This window comes from Oxyura jamaicensis, chromosome 6, assembly GCF_011077185.1.
Source record: "Oxyura jamaicensis isolate SHBP4307 breed ruddy duck chromosome 6, BPBGC_Ojam_1.0, whole genome shotgun sequence".
NCBI lineage: Eukaryota > Metazoa > Chordata > Aves > Anseriformes > Anatidae > Oxyura > Oxyura jamaicensis.
The window spans coordinates 3,574,436-3,595,628 of NC_048898.1; the positions used below are offsets into that span (position 1 = coordinate 3,574,436).

At 48.4% G+C, this 21,193-nt stretch overlaps 1 protein-coding gene across 2 annotated transcripts in view; it reads right to left on the reverse strand.

Annotated features, from left to right (window-relative positions):
- Positions 1-4,370: 4,370 nt before the first annotated feature.
- Positions 4,371-21,193, reverse strand: part of LOC118168901 (hexokinase-1) — a 42,192-nt gene continuing 25,369 nt past the window's right edge. For both annotated transcript variants that reach the window (XM_035329620.1, XM_035329621.1), the window contains 14 exons: positions 19,068-19,163; positions 17,696-17,795; positions 17,423-17,606; positions 16,725-16,880; positions 14,863-15,096; positions 13,714-14,018; positions 13,142-13,290; positions 12,921-13,040; positions 11,906-12,001; positions 10,892-10,991; positions 8,115-8,298; positions 5,854-6,009; positions 4,991-5,224; positions 4,371-4,515 (listed from right to left, as the gene is read on the reverse strand). In XM_035329620.1, the coding sequence (XP_035185511.1) occupies positions 4,371-4,515; positions 4,991-5,224; positions 5,854-6,009; positions 8,115-8,298; positions 10,892-10,991; positions 11,906-12,001; positions 12,921-13,040; positions 13,142-13,290; positions 13,714-14,018; positions 14,863-15,096; positions 16,725-16,880; positions 17,423-17,606; positions 17,696-17,795; positions 19,068-19,163 (2,259 nt within the window). The remainder of the gene's footprint in view (positions 4,516-4,990; positions 5,225-5,853; positions 6,010-8,114; positions 8,299-10,891; positions 10,992-11,905; positions 12,002-12,920; positions 13,041-13,141; positions 13,291-13,713; positions 14,019-14,862; positions 15,097-16,724; positions 16,881-17,422; positions 17,607-17,695; positions 17,796-19,067; positions 19,164-21,193) is intronic.

The window sequence follows — 21,193 nt, forward strand, 5'->3', positions numbered from 1 at the left end:
CTGGCATATAACATCACAGAGACACACCTTGGCACACAGGGGGCTCCTACAATGTCAACAAGTCCCAGTTATTCCAAATATTCCCCTTTGCTCTGGGAGAACAAAAGCTACAAAGCGTTGCCAGGCTTGACAGTAAATTCAGGACAAAGATTCGTTGCTTGAACAGAAACAGTGCTCAGGGATATGATTTTCCCAAGCCCATTTCAATACAGAAAGCAGCAGATACATCTTCCTTCTCCACTTAATCTCCTCCACCTTGCTGCCTGCTGTGGGGAACACAGGGGCCCAGCAAACTTATCTCACTAATAGGACACGGCAGACGGCACAGGGCTGCGTGCCTTTCTTAAAATGTTCATCATTTTAAATTGTTCCAGCAGGCAGCTCCTAGCCTCGATGTTATCTGCCCAGCCCTCCTAACTGGCCAGCCTGCTCCTCCTGAGAGCGCACCGCAAGGGTGCGGCCATGGCAGAGGGAGAACAATAAAGAACAGGCACTGACAGCCAGCCACCACCAAGTCTCCTACAGGGATTCAAAACAATGTGGGAGAGGCGCTTGGCAAGGCACACATCTCTGGGCCTCATGCTCCAAGAAACTGAAGAACACCTGCACAAGTTCACTCTTTTATAAGCTGTACCTCTCCCATGTGCAGCTGATGTGACAGTAAGGCATTTAAGCCCTTCTTCAGCGGCTTTCTAATGCAGGTCTTTTGGGACCAAACGGGTCTTTCTGGAGCATCCCATCTTGGAGCATCACAGCACAACAGCCAGATGGATCCCATCTCAGGTGCCCAAGTGTCAGGGAGGTGCTGGCACTGTTTCCCCCGCGCAGCTCCTGACAAGCACCGATGTTTCCTGCTCATGGCATCTCTCCCATTCTTGGTGCAGAAAGTGGAGGACGACTTCTGTCTGCAAGCACAGTTCCACGTCTCCTGCAGGGCTCACACTGCGGATCCTGAGAAGTCTGTCTGCTAGAAACAATAACGGTTACGGAAGTGGAGATGCCCCACGCCCTCGTTAGATACTGGAAGAGAAGAGGGCATGCCATGGCCAGCTACATTATTTCCTGTGATATACGAGGTAACAGGAGCACTGTGCTCCAGAGTGAACACGTGCAATTCTTCATATAAATATAGACTTGATTAAATGCCACGCAGAGGCATAAAGTGTCCAGGTCAGCGATAAATCCCCCCTCTGTACAGTTGCTTGTGCTCTAAGGACCAAGGAGTCCCTGCAGGCTGTAAGGAAAAGCATTTGAAGAATCTCATTGTTACACCAAAGGAACAAACAAAAAGCACAGAGCGGGGTTCAGAAGTTCACAAACACTTTATTTTGCCTTCTGCTATTTTTTTTTTTAAGAAAACAAAACAAAACAAGGGCTGCCTGTTTTAAACCTATTCAAAAGGCTTCTGAGAGGAATCCCCAGAGGAATAAGGAGCAGATGACATTACAACAGTGGTATGTAAATGGCCTTTTCCCCAGGAAATGTAAGATCTGAGTGTCAATATCGAAGTAGTTTCTACAGCTTAACAATTAAAAAGATTATGATTTTATTCACCAAGCTTAAACGCTTTAAGTAAGACATCTCAGTCACTGCTTGGCTAACATTGAAGGCATTTCTCCGAAGAGTTATAGCTTGTGATTCACCTGCAAGTTTCTTAGGGGTAAGAAGAAGTTAGGAAATGGAAGTCCCACCAGGCCCTGCTGTTTCCCATCGAGTACATCACCTGTGGGCCACAGTAGGAAAAGTCACGCTGTTAGAAGCACAAACTCACTCTGTTTGTTATGAGCTGGATCCAATACAAAGAACCCCCCCTGCCAGCATCTCCTCACTTCACAGTCACCCTGTGACCAAGTTTAACTTGCACTTCACATTCATCCTCTGTCCTGCACCGAGCCTAGCCCACAGATCATAGAACGATTCATGTGCTGAAGAGCTCTGAACTCAGGTCCCCCATATGGCTCACACCGCCCCTACAGCAGGCGTAAGATTTGCAAGCCTTCAGCAACTAAAATGCAACGCATCCCCTGCGCCCGTAAACTTTGTCAGCTGCTTCTGACTCCTATTTGGGGTCAGAGCCGCACGTCAAGGCTGTCAGGGACTACTCGAGCTGTAATATAAAACCGGTTACAGGAGAAGCACACCCGTAGTGTATGCAGAAGGGGCCTTTATACGCAACTCCAACGTAGGATGTGCAAACCATCGGCACAGGAGCACCTGATGCCGCGGTTCTGCAAGCACCAGCCCTTCGTGCACGTGGCTGCTGTGTGTCAGGCTCCTGCAGGAGCACAGCGCTCATAACGCAGCCATCAGAGTATCTGGCAAAGCCTAACATAATATTTGCTTTGGTGCAGCGGGCTGAAGTCTCCCTGCACTGTGGTTTTCCCTGCACGACAGGGCACGAGACGCACGCAGACAAACTACACACACCCTAAGGTTTGGGCGTTGTGGGCTCCGCGCCTCTGCTGAGCTACATGAGGAAAGGCAAGGTACGGTGTCAAACAAAATCCACCCTGTTTGAATCTGACCCCGAATGCCCGGGAATAAACACACACACACAAAACCCAGGCACCACTGGGATTAGGTTACAGCTCTCCCTGCACAATAGCTCTTCCCAAAGCACTACGCCAGCAGCCGACAGAATCTCTTCCAGAAAGAACCACTGAACACCAGTTAACGCACATCAAAAAAAGTTTAATATTTTCACAAATACCACGGAACACTAGTATGGGAGCTACTAGTGTGCAAAGTAAAAAGACCCTCTACCTTTGCAAAACCAGTTAGGCATGCAATTTTTCAGGTAGACACACACTTAAAGCTGCGATGACTGCTTGCGACTCACATGTTACAACATTCACTCACAGTGCACCATAACGCATATTGAAATGTTATCGATAGGTAGGGCAATCCAAATCTTAGGGGGTGAAAAGAGGACAGAGAAGAGTAGCCTGCAAATTTCCATCTACTTTCTGCAGGAGAAGAGAGCCGGGAAAACCATGCGGAGATCTCAAATTCATTTTTGGTAGGAGAGAGGGAATTAAATACTGCTGTGGGTTCTCCCCCTTTGCAGAAAGCGGCGTGACTTGCAAACGTTAGTTACCTTTTGCCTTCCTAACCGGTTCTCGATTTAAGTAATGCATCTGCTATGCAAGTATAATAATGGCATCAGCTCGACAGAGGGCAGAATACACCAAGTGTATGTGATACAAACCCTGTTGCTGCTTCAGTTCGTGGAATAAGCTGGGCCCAATTTGGTCTGTGTGGTTTGTTTAGTTTACGCATTCAGGTCCTCAACATCGAGATCAAACTCAAACCCTCACATCCCTTTCTGGTCATTAACTCTAGCAAAGTGCTTGTGTTTCGAGTGGCTGCTTAACAGTATTAAAGATTAAAGCTTTGCGTGGAAGCAAATACCCATTTAAGGCAAGAGACGGAGGCGTACACATCCAGGTGACACTGTTTTGCTGCAGATCCTGTAGAAGGGCAGCTGCAGTGCCCTGATCTAAACTCATAACAAGAGAAAAAAATATATATATTTTTTTACAACCCCTTAAACAGATGAATACAGCACAACCTGCCTAGGGACCATAAACCTACCCATTTCCCAGGTCTGGAGATTTGGATTACCCCAATCACCAACCGCTGTGTTTTACTCGTTAGGGATTTCTTGCCCAAATGTTACAGGTTTTGCTCGGTAACACAACACTATTCACAAAAGCAATGGGAAATACCAGTGGAACCAGATCCGTGGGACAAGGGCGTTTACTTTAATTTTACCATGACAAAACAGGCATCGAGGAAGCAAGTAAGTCACATTGTCAAGTCCCACTACAGAGTTATGTGCGTGCACAGTGCCGACACACCGCGATTTTTCCACGATTGCTCTAAACGAAACAACAGCAGGTAGATATGCAGCAGGGAACCGTCGCTTCCCTTTCACTAAAAGCTTCAACACCCAGGTTTGGTGGTCAGCGTGCTGGCGGTGCACGTAACGGGGATGCTGCAAAGGTCACACTTGGTATGATGCAACAGCAGCTCTCCACGCACATCAACTGGGGGCAATTTCATCTCAGACAACAATTGATTTTTGACATCTGCAGAAATTATAGACTGATTTTTTCCATGACCTACAGATGGGGAAGGTACCAACAAGGTGAATAAGAAACATGCAGATTGGGGTCCATAAACAGGAGATATTATTAACAGCACACATTCTATCTTGTATCCTATACTTTTTATGTCATTAGTTGTATTTTTTTTCCCAATAAAGCAGTGAGTTCTGTTTTATTTATTTATTTACCAGTTCAGACTACGCAGTCGCTGCTTTATGAGAAAGTGCTCACAAGACAGAAACAGGGCCGGGATTGTGGAGTTCAGTTCTGCTCGGCATCACGAAGCCTGCATCCCACCGCCGTGATGAGCGCTGCCCCTTTCCCACTGCCGTCTTCCGAAAGCAGGAAGGTCACATCGCACTTGGGCGCCAGGTCTTTGACTGTTTGGTGCATAATCCTCGAAAAGCTGTGAAGGGAAACAATGGCAGTGGGCAAGGGAGGTCTTGCAGCACCTACAGAGCACAGCACCGCCACGGGCCTTTGCAGCACTCCCATTTTCACAGCAGAGAGAAACAGCTTTGCAGCAACCCATCTCCTCTGCCTGCCGGACAGAAACATCTGCCAAACAGGCACCAAGCAAAGAGGCACCTCCAAAGAGGCACCAGGCATTCGAGCACTGCTCTGTCACTGCCTTTGCCTGGCCAAGAGATCTTTCCCCTTCCTGTGTGGCTTCCAACTTGCCCAGCAAGCTGTGTTGCCTTGAGTTTGGCACAGCACCCTGAATCCTTCTTGATCCTCTGATTATCTTTTAGAGAGCCCTGATTAAGAACTCCTTTCCCTGGCTCTTCTCTTAGCAAGGAAGAGAAATCAGTCTGGAAAAGGACATGCAGCAACACGTTACAGGTCACAGGCAACCAAACCCAGAGAAGGTGAACACTCACTGTGGGTGTAGCTTGTAGAGAGTCCCATCCACACCAACCGTAATCTCCAGGTGCTCTAATCCTCTGTTCTCCCGAATTTTATCTACTACTGCAGCCATGCCAGCCCCGCACAACTGAGCCGCTCGCTTCGACACTGCTCCACACACGGTCTTGACGATGATACTGTCGTCGCAGGTGCTGTTGAGCCCCAGCTGCTGGAGGATGGTTCGCACCTGAAGCAAAGCTAACCTGTCGCTGCAGGAGCAGAAGAACACAGCATTTAATTAAAGGCCCTCCTCAGCCGAGCCACCAGCACAACCCCCACCGCATCAAGAGCTGCGCCCTCACTCCCAGGCCACGCAGCCGTCCTTGCTGCTGGTACAAGAGACCCCAGAGAATGCAAACGCACTCACCCCGACACCGCGCTGCTGCCAAATTCGGGCAGAGCAGGAGAGGGGCACAGGCAAGCCAGAGGGGCTCCGAGCGCAGCTCTGCGTTGCTTCCCCTTCTCTTTTCATACCAAGTGCATTTCAGGAAAGTATTTCTAAGGACCAACTTTGTGGGTTTTTCCCCCCCATAAAGACAGATTTTAAGACAGTGCCTGAGCAATAAAGACACAAAAATATCCACTGAGGAAGCATGCATTCACCTAGCTCCCATTGAGTCCTACAATTACAGCTAGGCACTCATAACAGGCACAGGAAAACAGCCCGATTTCTGGTGTTTTAAAGAGCCCTTCTGCACAGGTACAGGCTCTCAATGAAGCCAAAAGCATCTCTGGAGAACTGAGCCGTCCCCCTCCAGCCGTCAGCCCCCTCCAGCAGCATCACCAGATGAGCGTTACCGCAATATTGCACTCTGAACAGCCTCCCGTGCTCTCCTACCTCTCGATCTGTGAAAGGAACTTGGTTTCAAAGATATGCCTGGTCTTCAACGTCTCTGAAATCTGGCCTCTGAACAGGAACCCCCGCTTGGTGAAGTCGATCAAAATATTGCGGACAATTTCCCCCAGGTACATCCCACTGATCATTTTCTCGTACCTGCAATGAAAGACAGCAGCACAGCTCAGAGGACACAGCTCATGTTTGCAAAAGTGCCACTGCAGCTAGACGTCCTGCCTGCACATGCTGGGGACATGAAATATGCAAACTGATTTACACAGAATGGCCATTTATGAAAAGAATTGGGCAAGAAAAAGCAGTGGAAAACCTTGCGAGTCCATCTACAAACACCTCACGTACTCCTCACTGCCATTTCCCCTCAGGTAGGCAGCTGTTGATGACAGCTGCTACTTCTGGCAAAGAGGAGAAATGAAAACCTGTTGCCTGGTTGAAACTAAGTTTGCTGTGCATCCCTCGGCAACAGCACAAGGGAAAAGCACAAGGTACAGGCACTAGGAGTGCAGTTGTTAAGGGAGTCCTGTGCTACAAAGCACCCTATGGAAATTTAAATAAATAAATAAATGTGAAGAGGTATGTTCAGCACGTTCCCAGGATCACTGACCTGTAAACGAGCAAGCCAGGGGACTGGGGTTGGTTTGTGCTTTTCGGTTAATTCCAGCACCTGGCTCCCAGCGGGAAAATAACAGCCCAAAAGCCACAGGGAGGAAGCAGGGTGTTTTGAACCCCTCTTGACCTCAGTTCACACACAGAACCCGAGTTTTCCGCTGGCAGGCTTGCCCCAGGCTAGAAAGAAGGAATATTTTCCACCTGCAGAGCTCTTCCTGGCACACACCAAGGGGTGCTGAGCGCTGGCACAGGGCGGCCCCATGCTGAGGACAGGAGTCTGCTTCACCCCCCTTCCCCTCCAGCACCACTCTGGTTTGAAAGGGGCATTCTGTGGTCCGTGGCCGAGCTGTGCCCTCAGCAACGAGAGCTGAACACTTTCTCATTTACTGAAAAGTTCATTCACTGACACATCCTTTATTTCACCTCCTGGAGCTCTGAGCAGGGTTTCTGCCCTGGACTGAGCTGAGCCCAGAGCACCAGCCACCTGGAAGGAAGCCACACAGTCCATTTAATACCATGAGCTCTCTTGGGCTTGTACCCAGCAAGCGCCTTCCCTCTCAAGTGCCTAACATCTTCTGGAATAAATTATTCCTCCCTGGCAGTTTCCCCTTCTGCCTTTGGCTGCTTACTCCATGCCAACCCTGCCGCTGCATCAGGCTTGCTCAGCGTCCGCCTCTCCGCGTCTGTTTGTGCCCTAAACCCTAAAGAGCTTCCCAAGGGAGCTGCCAACTTGCCTGCACCCCCCAAGTTTCCAGGCAGATTTGCTGGAGTCGCACAGCTTTCTTAATAGCTTCTCTGCCCTGCTGTCAAAGCAGAGAAATTATGAAAAATTGCAGTCTGGGCATGCAGCAGCCTCAGCCCAGGAGCGTCATGCTGGGTCCATCTCCTTGTCAGCTCTTTCTTGATGGAAGCAGAGAAGCACTTGCTCACACAAGAGCTGGGTTCCCAAAATGGGATCCATCCTCCAGGGCCAAGAAAGGCAGGTCCTCTCATGCGGCATGTCATCCAGAATATTGCCTGAGGTAAGAGCTGGCTGCAACTGCTTTACAGTGACCAGCTCTGAGCTCCAACCATGCCCGCAGGTGGAGGCTGAGGATTTCAAGGGGCAGAGCCCTCTAACAAAGAGAACTCAGCTAAATGACATTAAACTGAGACCAACGACAAGCCTTCTTAAACCTTCAAGTACAACATGGGATGAGAAAAAGGGTATTTTACTAATCCAAATCCTCCTGAAGTTCTCACCAAAAGCCCTGTTGCAAACAAGCTCTGGGCAGATGCTCAGGGGCCACAACAGCTCCACCTACCCAGGAGACCGGCAGAGGAATTTGGCTGTAGCTAAATGAACGAAGGGCTTTGGAAAAGAAAACACGGAGATGCTGCTGCAAAACAGCCTGACAACGATAAAGACATCCATTGCCCACACAGAAGAGACACTAGAAAGAGAAGATCATGGATGTTTGTCCTTTGGGAGACTAGAAAAAAGAAGCAACCAGAAGCACAGAGGAGGGAAATCCCACAGGACAGAATTCGTTTTCCACTCTTAGTCTCTCCCTTCTGAGAAGGGGAGAAATCCAATTCTCACAAAAACATTTGAGGCAGCCTGGCTTATGCTTAGCACAGCACTTGTCCCACGGTACCTTTGCTTTCCAGCATTTAGTGAAAAGTCATCAACCGCTTTGTCGTATATTGTCCTGATATCGTCCAGGCATCCATTATCCCCGAACGCTCCCCACTCCATGTTCACACACATCCGTCCTTGCTCACCATCCACCATCTCTATGTTTCTCATCTCTTCCATGTAACAGGCATTGCTGCCAGTTCCTGAAAAGAGAAAATAGAGAAAATTCCTGTGGTTTTTGGTACTTTTTTTTTTGAACAGCACTGGAACAAGAACAGCAGTCCTGACAAAACCTTCCGGTGGATCTTGAACGTGCTTTTTCTGAATGATGCAGTCGATTCCAAAAGTCACCCACTTTGATAATCCTAAACTGAGGGAGAATGTTAATGCATTGTAGGGAAGCTGTGGCACACCGCCCAGCACGGCTCAGAGGAGCAGAGGTTCACCCAGGCTGGCTGCAGGGGGGGACCAGCAGCATGGCATTTTCAGCACACTGACCTCCAAGCGCTTTTGAACCCCAAACCACAGCAAGCAGCCAGATGAATTCTGAAGTTTCTCAAGCTAGGAGTCACCTTCCACAAAGCCCACAGACCTTCAAAGTTCAGGGGAAAAATTGTTGAAGTGAAAACCTCAGGAAGATTTGAGGCAAAGAAAAACCCAGGGATTTTGCTGGCTAATGGCAGGGCATTTTTTAGTTCTTGTTTGGTTTTTATGATGCACAAAATTCAATTGTTTCGTTTGTTTTTCAGGGAGGCAGGTAACTTCCACGTTGAGATGATGCCATATTTGACTCTGCTAAAAGGGAATCCTAAGGATTGTGGTAATTACCAAGTGCTCCACGAGGGCACGAGGCCTTAGGAAGCAGAGCTTTATTAGCAAAGAGAGGCAGATTTGCTATTACCTGGGGCAAAAGTTTTCTTGAAGATATCATGCAAGTCCTGCATCACAGGTTCTGCACCCATTATACCAGCAAGTGTTCTACTCTGTGATTTCTTGGGTGGTATATTGATACAGTCTGAGCAAAAGTAGGTCCTCCTACAGTTCTCCCCAGCTGCAGACAAGCACAGGGTCTTGGGGAAAAGCCTGGGCTGGCAGACAGAGGCCCAGACTTGCAGGAGCAAGGTGGACCAGACCCAGTGTGAACTGTCAGCACTGGCCAGCCTCCAAGTCTCATGGTCCTCACAAGTCTCATGGAACGAGCAAAAGGCTTCCTGACTATGTGGATGGCCATTAAACACAGCCTGTTAGGCTGACAGACTTTTAGATATCTCCTGTTGCCAGCAGGGACCCAGCCTCATCTGTGGCAGTTTCCAAAGCATGCAGCAGGGGAGACGCAAAGCATCGGCTCTCCCAGGCAGCAGAAGCGGTGCCAAGCAGACAGGACAGCACGATGTGAACTCACCCTTGCCATATTATTCCTTGACAAGCAGCAGCAGGGAAGTTCACCCAGCTCCCTGCACTGCAGAGAGCAGGGCAGCTGGGGAGAGCAAGCCATCAGAGCAGCCAAGGCAATCCCAGCAGGGGAGAGGGAGCTGGTAGAGCCTTGGGGCTTTTGCTCTCGTTTCCCAGATGTACCCAGGCCACCGAATGTGGCAGGGCTGCAGCAGACAGTCAGAGGATGCTATCAGCATCCCAAGGACACGCTGCCCTTCTTGCAAGGAACTCTCACCGAAAGCATGTCAACAAGGGAGCTCACAGACACGGCTCCCTACCCACCCTCTGCTGTGCTGACTCATCCTGGGTGTTTTCCAACTGTCTGAAGGAGAAATTGGCGGCGTTTCATTTTCCTACAAGTCACTTTGCAACCGAACATGTTATTTGAGCTCACAGAAGCCTTGTCCCTTTCCTTCTCTTTCTCACCTGGCAAAGCCCAGCAAACTCCTTTCTCTGGAGAGCTTGGGGAATTCACAGCACCCATGCCACAGGGTCTGTCAAATCCCAGACATGGCATTTGCAAAGGCATCAGCAGTCACCTGTGGCATTACTTCAGCTGTTTCACTGCTGGGAAGGAAGCTATTAGGCACTGCACTTTGTCAGAGCTTTCCATCGCTGCCTATTCAAGAATTGTGGCTGTGCATTACAAGTTTATTCTGAGAGACCACATGCTCAAGGCAAGCCGTGGGCTAACTCACAAATTAAACTCACAAATACTCCAGGAGCTGATAAAGCTACCTGAGCTCAAGTTTGTTCACTTCCCAGTTAAATCAGGCGGGATTTGCTCAGCATTACAGCCTGTGGACATCTCAACTGATCAAGCACAGAACCAAGCTGGCTGTTGAATTTTGCTCAACTCCTTCACACGGCTTGTTTCTGAAGGTACAGCTGCTAATCTCAAAGTCTTTCACTTCTGGACATGCTAGGTAAGCACAGGGATGGCTCCATGAGAATACAGACAGGTGTCTGCATGCTGTTCAATTTAAAAAGTGCCAAATTTTACAGGTACCTCAAGGGAGGCTGTAGCGAGGTGGGGGTTGGTCTGTTCTCCCACATGCCTGGTGACAGGACGAGGGGGAATGGGCTTAAGTTGCGCCAGGGGAGTTTTAGGTTGGATGTTAGGAAGAACTTCTTTACCGAAAGGGTTGTTAGACACTGGAACGGGCTGCCCAGGGAAGTGGTGGAGTCACCATCCCTGGAGGTCTTTAAAATACGTTTAGATGTAGAGCTTAGGGATATGGTTTAGTGGGGACTCTTAGTGTTAGGTCAGAGGTTGGACCTGATGATCTTGAGGTCTCTTCCATCCTAGAAAATTCTGTGATTCTGTGATTCTGTGAAATGAAAAGAGTTTCTAACACATACCCACAATGAGTCCAATTTCACAGTTTGGGTCTTCATAAGCACAAGTCATCATCGTGCCCACCGTATCGTTCACCACAGCCACCACATCCAAGTCAAACTCCTTTGGAAAAGAAAAAGAAAACAGTGAGAAGTCTGGGTTTGGAGACACCCCTAACACCAAAGGGGACACAAAAGGAACTCAACGAAGAGTCGCTGTCAGAACACGCCAAGAACAAACAACTGGAAGTACTGGACTGAATTTACTTGTGCAGAAATCAGAAGTTAACTAAGAAGTTACCTAATCAGGTAGCTAAGGCTCCTTGCATGTTTTACCTACTACAGACTATGGCGGCAGCAGAAGGTATACTCCTGTCTGTTTTCTTTGGCTTAGGCATATTTAAGAACAGATCTTGCATATAAGCACATAGTAGAGGGCTATTGCCACGCTGTGCTACAGCACTGCAGTAGCAAATGCGGCAACACTTGCTGATTAAATTCTGTTAACTTAAGCTCTCCTCTGCATGTTTTGCTTCCCTCCCTAGAAAGTTCCAATTAAGCTGCTTGAGACTTTTTCAGGAACAAGAGCTGAGGGTGAGGAGGGAACTGTCATTTAGGGTGCACTGAGAAGCCTTCTTACAAACCCTACATTGGAGACTCCTGCTTTCTCCATGCTATAATGCAGTGATAATTGCTACAGGGTTTGAAAACTGCTTGGAAGGGTCTGCCAAACTTAGCAAATTCGGAAGCTTCTGGGGGAGAAAAAAAATAATCTCCAGCATGGCTCATTTTGAGTAGCAATTTCAGACCTTCTTACTGGGTTGTGCCCAGGCTACGTGTCAGTATCAGAGCCTGTACACCCCCCAGCCATCAGGGACTGCTGCATCTGGACCTGCTGCAAGACAAACACCTGTGCAGGACAGGAGGCCCAGCCCGTTTCCTCGAGGCACACTAAGCCCACAAGAGGGAGCCAGCCTGCCCCATGAGGTCCGTAAACTGAAGGGGAGAAGAAGAAGGAGGAAAAATAATAATAATAACCTCTCTTCTTTTAATTCCTTCTCTAAGTAAGTACACCACATCTTCTCCCTCACAGTCTGTAGCCTTGAAACCTTTTGTCCAGTTGAGAAGGATACCCTAAAAAGAAAGCAAATAGGTTATCACTTTTCTTGATGCATTACAAAATGCCCCAGATCCCATAATCCTTTAAAGAAGCATCACTGAGTAATTGTATCTAATAACTTCCTTGCATCTACACTTGAAATCTAAAATGCTTTAGTGTGTGGTTATACAGAAGACCTTATAAAAAGAAATCTCTCTATATATATCTCTGGAATTTGCATCTAAAACTAATCATATTTAGTCTCCAGATTTCCAAGACACAAACACTTGCTAATGAGTGAACCATTCTGCATCGTGCCCAAAGACAGAAAATAAAAACAAGAAAAGCAAAACATCAGACACCATAGATCAAGACTGGGAAACTTTTAGAAAATGCTAAAAAGACACGATATTATTAACAGCTGCACAGATGGAATTTTGTGAAGATATTTGGCACTGAAGGAGTTAAACAGGAGAGCCAAGAGAACAAGGGTACGCTGACAGGGACATGTTACAGGCCACTGTCAGGGACATGTTATAGGCCACGGCAGTTCCTGGTTCATCCACTCCATCCTGCAAAACCAGATCAGCCTGGGACCAGGCGCTGGCAGCAAGGAAGGACAGACCCAGCTTGTGCTTATCACTCACAAAAACTAGGGCAGTGTCACAGTCCAGCAGGTTTATATGATTGGAAAAAAAACGTGTTACATTAAAAAGGGCCTATCACCACCACGGAAACTGTAAATGCTCTCATCCATCACAGCCACGGACTAAGCAGCACTTTTATTACTACCTTTAAAGGAGCTGTTTATAGGACAAGCTGTACTGGTCAGGGTCAGAGCATGAACCCTCCCCTCACACGATCTGCCTAAGTGTCGGGTAGGTGATATGAAGGCAGAGAAATGCAACCTAGCATAAGCACAAAAGCAGATTTAAAAAATACTAATGAACTTACAGCATCTAGACTGGTCTGCTTGCAAGGGAAGGAAAACGTGAAGCCGAGAGGAAGCCGTGCACCTTTTATTCCCATATAATCCAGGAAGTCAGAAATGCAGGTAACGATGTGATCAAACAGCTTTAAAGAGAAAAGACATGCGTCTGAAGTTGTACATTTCACCGCTCTTAAAATGTATTTAAAGAGCAGCAGTGCTGCAGAAGTGAAGCACAGATACTCACCTCTTCTCCCGTTCCCTGCATCACCTCTATAGGAATTGCATAGATCTTGTTGTGCATTTCAACTGTTCTCCTTTTACCACTGCGAATTTTCACCAGCAAAACTCTAAAGTTTGTCCCTCCAAGGTCAAGTGCCAGAAAGTCACCGTTCTCTGTAAAAGAATACGTGTGCATTTAAAGAATCCATCAGGTGAAGATATTAGGTGCTGCTCTAATTATTCCAAGCTTTTTTTTGTTGTTTGTGTTTTTTGTTCGCTTTTGTATTGTTGTTGCCATTTTGGGTTGTGGTTTTTTTTTGTTTGTTTGTTTAAATCAATGAGGGAAAGAGGACCCAACTGTTCTTTGTTTTCACTGTGAGAAAGTAGCACAGTTAGCTGGCCACCCTGAAACACAAAGAGCTGCCCAGGTTGTGTGGGCAGGGTTCAGGTGGGTTTGGGTCGCTAGCCTACCAGTGGTCTTCTTCCCCTGGGCCACAGCTTGCTTACACCCAGAGGCAATGAAATGGGGCTGGAGCGTCTGCCCTGCCCAGAGCTGGGATTAGTCTCCCCTTTCTTTACACTAAATCAGCTCTGTACCTGTCCCATCCGGCGTGCTGCGGACAAAGGTGGGCAGCATTTTCACTTTGGCAGTCTCGTGACTCTTCTTCTTCAGGCCTGCTTCCATCTCCGTCCTCATCCTCTTCTTCACCTGCAGCAGCTGCTCGTGGGTGAGCTTGAACTCAGCCAGCGTCTCGTCGATGAGCCGGTGCTGCTCCGACAGCCGGTACGCCACCGCCGTCACCATCGCCGCCCCCTTCCCGCTGCCGCTCTCCGACAGCAGGAACCGCACGTCCGAGTCAGGCACCAGGCGCCGGGTGGTTTTGTGCAAGCGCCGAGCATACCTGCAGGGAGAGGCTGCACGTCCACCGTCTGCGTTGCCTCCTCCATAGCCCCCAAAATCTGTGCCATAAACACTGACCGACTGCGAGGGGAGCACAGAGCCTCGCCAGCCTGAGCTATGGCCTCCCAAGCAGGTAAACTGCCAGGGGAGAGCAGCTCTTCCTTACAGCCTCTTTTCCCATAAATTCATAAGAAAAGTCAGCAAAAAACAGGGCAGAGCACTCAGAGTCTCATCCCCTGAACCTGACCCTGGATGGAAGAAACCCCCTGGCTCTCGCACTGCTCCGATCCCCTCTGAGGGTCCTCAGCTGTCCTTTAGATGGTGTTGGGAAATGGTTCAGAAATAAAAATTGCCCACATATGTTATCTTAACACATCCTCGACCTGACCATCTAGGAAAGCTAGTCAAAATAGCATTCTTGGAAATGTTTTTGGCTTCCCAAATGCTATGTTTTTCCTTAATTAACGAACAGGTTTTTTGCTGATTTTTTTCAACAAAATAGTGGCAAACTGAAAATGAAACGCTACGTGATTTTGCTCCTTTCAAAAGTTTCCCCATAAACAACACTCTGCACTCCCTGCCAGCCCCAGTGCCAAGGCAGAATCATAGAACGCTGTTATTTACTAAATAAAATTAAAATTAAATAAAGCAGCTGCTCCCAAACATCCACAGGTCTCCTCAAAGCCAAATCCATGTACACAGAGACGCCTTGACAGAACGTGTACTCCGAGACCACCAGCGTTTTCACTGGCATCCAATTACTTCAGGGTTTGGGTTCTTTTGCTGTGTTTTTCTCTCTTGTATGTGTGTGTGCACGCGCTAATGGCAGGAGCTGGGGGACTCACTGGGGATGCATCTTGTAGAGGGAGCCATCGACCCCCACGGTGGTGCGGAGGCGGCCGACCCCCTTGTTGTCCCGCAGCTGGTTGAGGATGGCGCCCAGCGTGGAGGCCACCAGGTTGGCCGAGCGGAAGGACACGATGGTGCAGACGTGCTGGACCGCCACGCAGTCCTCGTGGGACGGCTCCACCCCCAGGCGGGTTAAGATTTCTTTGGCTTTGTTCAAACCTTCTTTGCTCCTAAAAGAGAGGGAGGTAAAGGAACTCCTTAGAGGGGGGAAGCTATAAAACGCAGGACTGAGGCACATCCAAGTACGTATGTCCCTGCATGGGGTTTGAGAAAGGGGTCAGAAATAAAATTTCTTCGAGATCTGGACTGAGAAGCTCTCTGAGGCTTAAAACAAAATGCCCTAAATATTCATTCATTCACAGATAGAAATAGCTGTCCATTAAAGCCTGGTGCAAACATGCCACCTCCAAAACATCCTATTTCAGCTACTGTAGCAGCCACCTTCTGGCTGGGATTCCTCCAGCTGTACTCAGCATCCTGCCTTCTTCACGTTCCTTTCTCACCGGGCAACAGGTTTATCATGTCACTGGAAACCTGACAAACATAATCACGTGCACTTCTCTCTCCAACAGAGAACGTTTCAGTTGTGCTAGGTGGTAAGAACAAGTCTCGGACCAAGAGAGCTTCCCGTGCCCCAAAAGCACAGGCACAAAGCTTGGGAGTGGCCCTGTTCTGCTGCACTGGGGCAGTGTCTTCAGACAGCTTCTCCTCTCTGGAGCAGGAATTACCAGCCCCACAATTCAGCACAGAGCTGAGAGTGCAGCTAATCCCGCTCCTATGTCTCAGTAAATTAAGCTCAGTGTAGAAAAGAAAACCCTGAGCAGGGGTTGCCAAAGTGATTTCATCCTAACGGCCCTCTTTTCAGGCTTTTACAGCCTCCCTGACTTTCTGCCTCTTGCACTCAGTTTTCCCACGTTAGCACCCAGGCTGAGAGCAAAGTTTCTGGCAAAACTTACTCGCGTACCGCTCAGTCATTTCCAAGACAAAAACGGAAGGTGTATATCTTGCCACCACTAACTGCACTCCCACACATCTTTTCTTTTTTTTTTAAGGATTCTTGCATCTTGCTAACATCAGCCAGAAATTTGAAGTGGCACGGGAACGCGCTCCCTAGCTGTAACCAAGGTGCTCTCTGGGGAATGAGGTGAAGTTTCAGGTCAACTTTTGCTCTCAATAACTGAATTCTGAAATTGGAAAGCTGGCCCCGTCCCCACTGCACGAACTACCCCAGTGACGCGAATTTTAAAACCGTGGGGGGCAGAGCCAGTAAGTGCTGAGCGAAAGGGTGATGACACCGTGAGGAACCAACTGGCGCATAGCTCAGAGGTCGCCACGCAGCGCCCAGCACTGCCTACGAGACTGAATGCTCTGCCTTGTCACACTTGTTTTCTTTCTGCCCAGCGATCCCGTGGATACAGCGAGGAGCAACACAAGTATTTGGTAGGAGGCACTAAGCCAATCCGCTCCCACGTTTAGCTGCAGGCTAGCAACTTTTTGGTTTTTGCAAGCAGGGTGAGTGGTGGCACAGTGCGTAGCTTGTGGCTGCAGGGACTGGTAGTGCCTCCCAAAGCAGAGGGAGGCAGAAACCTGCCACCTCCCAGCTCGCAGGAGCCGGTGGCTTGGAGAAGAGGATGCTGGCTGCCTTCTGGGGATCCCCACATGCTGGATACACACCCCACGGGATGGTGCCAGCTTCCTCCAAAGCACCACATTCCTCCACAAAGAAAAAAAAACATTGCTGGAAAATTAACAGGCAGAGTCATTTGGAACCCAAGGAGGGGGAGGGAGAGGTACTCACTTTTCTATGGCAGAAACATGCTTTGTCTCAAACTTCCCTTTGGTGAGAAGCTCAGGGGTGATTCTCCCTTCAAAGAGCAGCCCCTCCTTGGCCATCTTCACCAGGATGAGCCTCACCAGCTCCCCCATGTACAGCCCGCTGACCATCTTCTCAAACCTGCAGGAGAGGGCAGCTGCAGTCACCCAAGGGTCCACAGGCAGCACCAAGAGGCAAGCCCAGCTGTACGCCGGCCCCAGCAAAGTCAAGCTTTCTTGAACTGCTGAATTCATAATGTAAGTGGAGAAGGGAATGGTACACAAAAGCAGCAAGAGTTAATTTTAATTGCCTGGCTCCAGCAAGGGCTATGTTGATAAGCTGTGAACTGAAGCTGACAGAGTAAAAATCAATAGCCCCACCTGGGACTGTGGCAACCCTGATCAGATCTCTTCCCCCAAAAAGGGCTGCTAAGGGAGAAATTTTGAAGCACCAAGCAAACAGTTTGGGGCCTGAAGACTCCAGTCAACCTGGGCTACCAGTCACCCAGCATGATGCCTGTACAGGGAAGAAGCTCTCTCCTCCCAGCAGATGGCAAACTACAGGCAAAATGTGGTTCTGCCTGGACCATGCCCATCCCCTAGCATCAGTGGGAGCAAATATTTTGCCTGAATCATACCACATCAGCAAAAGCCAGAGAGCTCATAAATAACCGCCTCACTCACAGCTGCTTCCCAGGATTTAGGGATCCACGGTCGATCTCTCTGTCGAACTCAGTCCTGATGTCTTCGAGTGAACCGTCATCTCCGAAGGCCCCCCACTCTGTGTTAATGCACATCCTGCCCTCGTCCCCCTCCACCAGGTCTATGTGCCGCATCTCCTCCATGTAACAGGCGTTGGTGCCAGTGCCTTTAGGGAAAGGACATGAAGGTGCTAAGCAAACAGGCCAGGCAAAGGGAAGAAAGCCACGGGCACGCTGCTGCAGCAGTGTGTGTTACCAATGATCAAGCCAACTTCACAACGCTGGTCATCGAAGCCACAGGTCATCATCGTCCCGACGGTGTCGTTCACAACAGCCATGATGTCTGCATCGTAGTCCTGGTGGGGGAACAAAACATTACTTGTAGCATATGGCTGCTCTGCCAAAGGCTGCTGGTGTTTCTCACCGCTTTGCTTATACCCACTGATTTCCCCAGAACAGGAAACAAATCGTGTGTCTGAATACCACAGCTCTACTTTAAATATCACCTGCTCCATCTGCCACTTCTCCACCCCATAAAGCCAGGGCAGGGAGAGCAGACTTAAGGCACCAGGCAAACCAACAAACAGTAGCAGTGTGATTTCTACAGGGCAAGGACCTGCTCTCACATAACACCCTTACGTGGGAAGGGGAATGCATGAAGGAGGGAGGAACTATGTAGTTAGAAGATCGTGGAGTAATTTCATGCCATTTTTTGGAGCGTCAGTATAGGATATATTCCCAAGGTAACAAATTTCTCACAGAATTCACTTAAAGCATTTCAGATTATTTCAAATTAAGACTTTAATAACAAGTGTATAAGCAAATAATGCACTTAAATAAGCTATCCAGGTGACAAGCAGCCGTTCCTTTCTAGTGTTTTCAGTGTTACTCTGGCTGGTGCTAAGTCTGATCACAGTCACTGACTACAGTAATACTGCTTGGTGAGAGTAAAACTCAGGCTTATGTAAAAATCCACAACTACGCAAGTCGTGCAGATACTGCCCAGTTTCTAACAGATTTAGATGCTGAGCAATCAATATATCACCTGGCTGGGAAAATTATACAAGGCCAAATTCATCCCATCTCACACTCAGTGCCTTTTTATTTGCCTAAATCAGCAACCTGGTCACCTTCACCCTCCATAAAATCAGCAGGGAGAAACTGCAGGGAGCAGCACAGCTCAGTGAGCCTGAAATCCCCCTTCTCCTCTGCTCCTCTCCTGCTCATGAGTGAGCCAGCTGCACAGCTCAGCCGAGCTGCTGGGGAGAGCCCGGACCACCAGAGTTTCTCAGGAATGGGAGGTGTAGGTATCACTGAAATGCTGTGGCACTGAAGGGCAGCACTTCCTCAGTGTTTGGAGGGTGATAAAAGTGCTGAAGGTTGAGAGCACCAAAGCAGAATGTAGTTTTGTGCTATGAGGAAAGTCACAGCTCCCCCACAGCAACTCTGCGATCACTCCAGTTCCCCAGCAAAGAGCAAAACACCACATCTTCATGCAAGAAAGCAGATCCGCACCATCACTCACATCCCGTGCTCGAGCCGGCAAAGTGAACGGTGCCCTTTGGCAAAGGACCACAAGTTTGCTATGGCAGAGTTTTTAAAAAATAAAGTAATAATGTACAATTTACCCCACGTTTCTTGATGGCCTTGTTAAGCAGCTTCACGACGTCTGCTCCCTCCACTCCACTTGCTTTGAAGCGCTTCGTCCAGGTTATCAGAACACCCTGATAAAAGAAGAGAGCCATACTCAATACATCGCCACTGTAAGACATACATATTTTTTGTCCGTTAAAAACAAGATTTTGTACTCCAACATCATCTTCAGGTCTCTTTTCTTATGCGATCTGCCAAAACAAATCTGAAGTGACCGAGTCCTTTATTCTCGTTACAGTTAGCTGAAAGATGGGAAATGTTTTTCTTTCCTCTTCTTTGCTAGAAAACACTTGGTTTACATTTTGCATCTTCAGCCCACTCTTCTGCCTTCAGCTCCTTGACAGCTTTTCTTGGAAAACTGTTTAATCCTGTTGGGCCACGGAAATTAGCTGCATTCATAAAAAGCTGACTGCGCAGGACTGGCTAAAGGGAAGGGACATCATTTTTGTATGGCCACGACTCAGCTGCGATGGCCATCCAGCTGCTGCACCTTTGCTGCCTGGAGTCCCAGTTTCCCAGGCTTGTTTCACTGTGAGATAGTGTTTACGAGCTAAGGGAAATGGAAATACTGCAAACATAGCAAGAGTTCAAATGCTTTAATATGTATGTGGGTACCTGTGCTAAAAGCTAAGCGCCAGGATTCAGTGTAAATTAACATCTAATGGGCTGTGTACTTACATAAAATGTCGATGTGCTAGGCTTAGGCAAAAAGTCTAAACATGAAAATATTTTCTATGCTGAAAAGGATGACGAGAAATAAAAATAAGGCAAGAGAACAAGATTTCAAAGTTAAATGAAGAAGAACCTAAGCAACGAGTAGGTGTGATAGATTATAGTACAAAAACCTGACATACACCATGGCTCAAATAAAAAGGAAACCCTGGTTTTGAATTCCTTGTCTGCAAAGTGCCATTCATAAAGAACCTGTACGTATCCCAGTGTAATGACTGATGTTTTCTATTTGGATGATGCCTAGCTCATTCAGAATGTTCAGTAACTAAGTCAGTGATATTGAAATAAAGATAAGAGCATCGACAGCAGTCAGCAGAAGAGAAAGGACGACTGGGATCAGCTCAGCTATTCATACCCAGCACATTATTCACACCTTTAACAACAGGAGTCTGGGAAGCTGAAAACCAGAGAAGCCAAAGCCTATAGGCACAAGCAGCTGCTGCCCAGGTGTACGTTTGTCCATATATCAGCTTAAAAATCACCCACTTGTCCTGTGCGTGCTCACCCTCCTGGTCGGGAGGGTACTTAGCCCCAGAGCTACCCAGAAAAAAAATCTAGTCCACAGAACCCAGAAAACCATCAAGCTCCTAAAATATCATGAAAACTCTTAGAAAACCTTATCACAGGACACCTTTGCCTGTCTTTCTCTCCCCCTCCACTCTACCACCACTTTTCTCTGAGTCTCTTTGGGTGTCCCCAGCCCATCCACGTGCTCCCCCCCCTGCCCCTGCACCACATGAGCCTCAGTTCATCCTGCCTGGCTTGCACAGAAGCGCCTTTCATGCAGCTAAACGAGGGTAACCCAGCTTCACTCCTGCATGCCCAGCATGGCTCTGCTGGGGTCAGGTAGCCTGAGCCTTACCACACCCCACGGCCAGTCTGCAAAGCCACACCAAAATGAAATCTCTTCTGAACTAACGCAGGAAAAGGCACTTCTCTGCTCTGAACCACGTTCAAACCCCAAGCTAATAAGCACCCTCGGCTTCAGCTCTGAGCATTGCTCAAGAAGTACGAAAGTAATAAAAACCACTGCCTCACCTGGCCCTGCTCAGCACAACACCTGGGAGCTGTTGCAGTAGGCTACCTAGAGCCCCGGCAGCCAGAAGAGCAGCTCAGGCTTTAACAGTACCACCTCTCAGGGCTTAGCGGGGGTTTAACTTCCCCGCATGAATTTGCCCCCCCATTGCCATAGCAATGCTGTCCCAGCAGGCTGCTGAGTCACTGGAGCTGAAACGAGCAAAATAAGGGAAATATTGGAGCACCCTTGTCAGAGGAATCGCATCAGTGGTTCCACAGCACGCTGCTTGTTTGCATGCCTTCTCAAAGGACACTGCTTCCAGGTGTGCTATCCAATTCCTCTGTGCTGAGC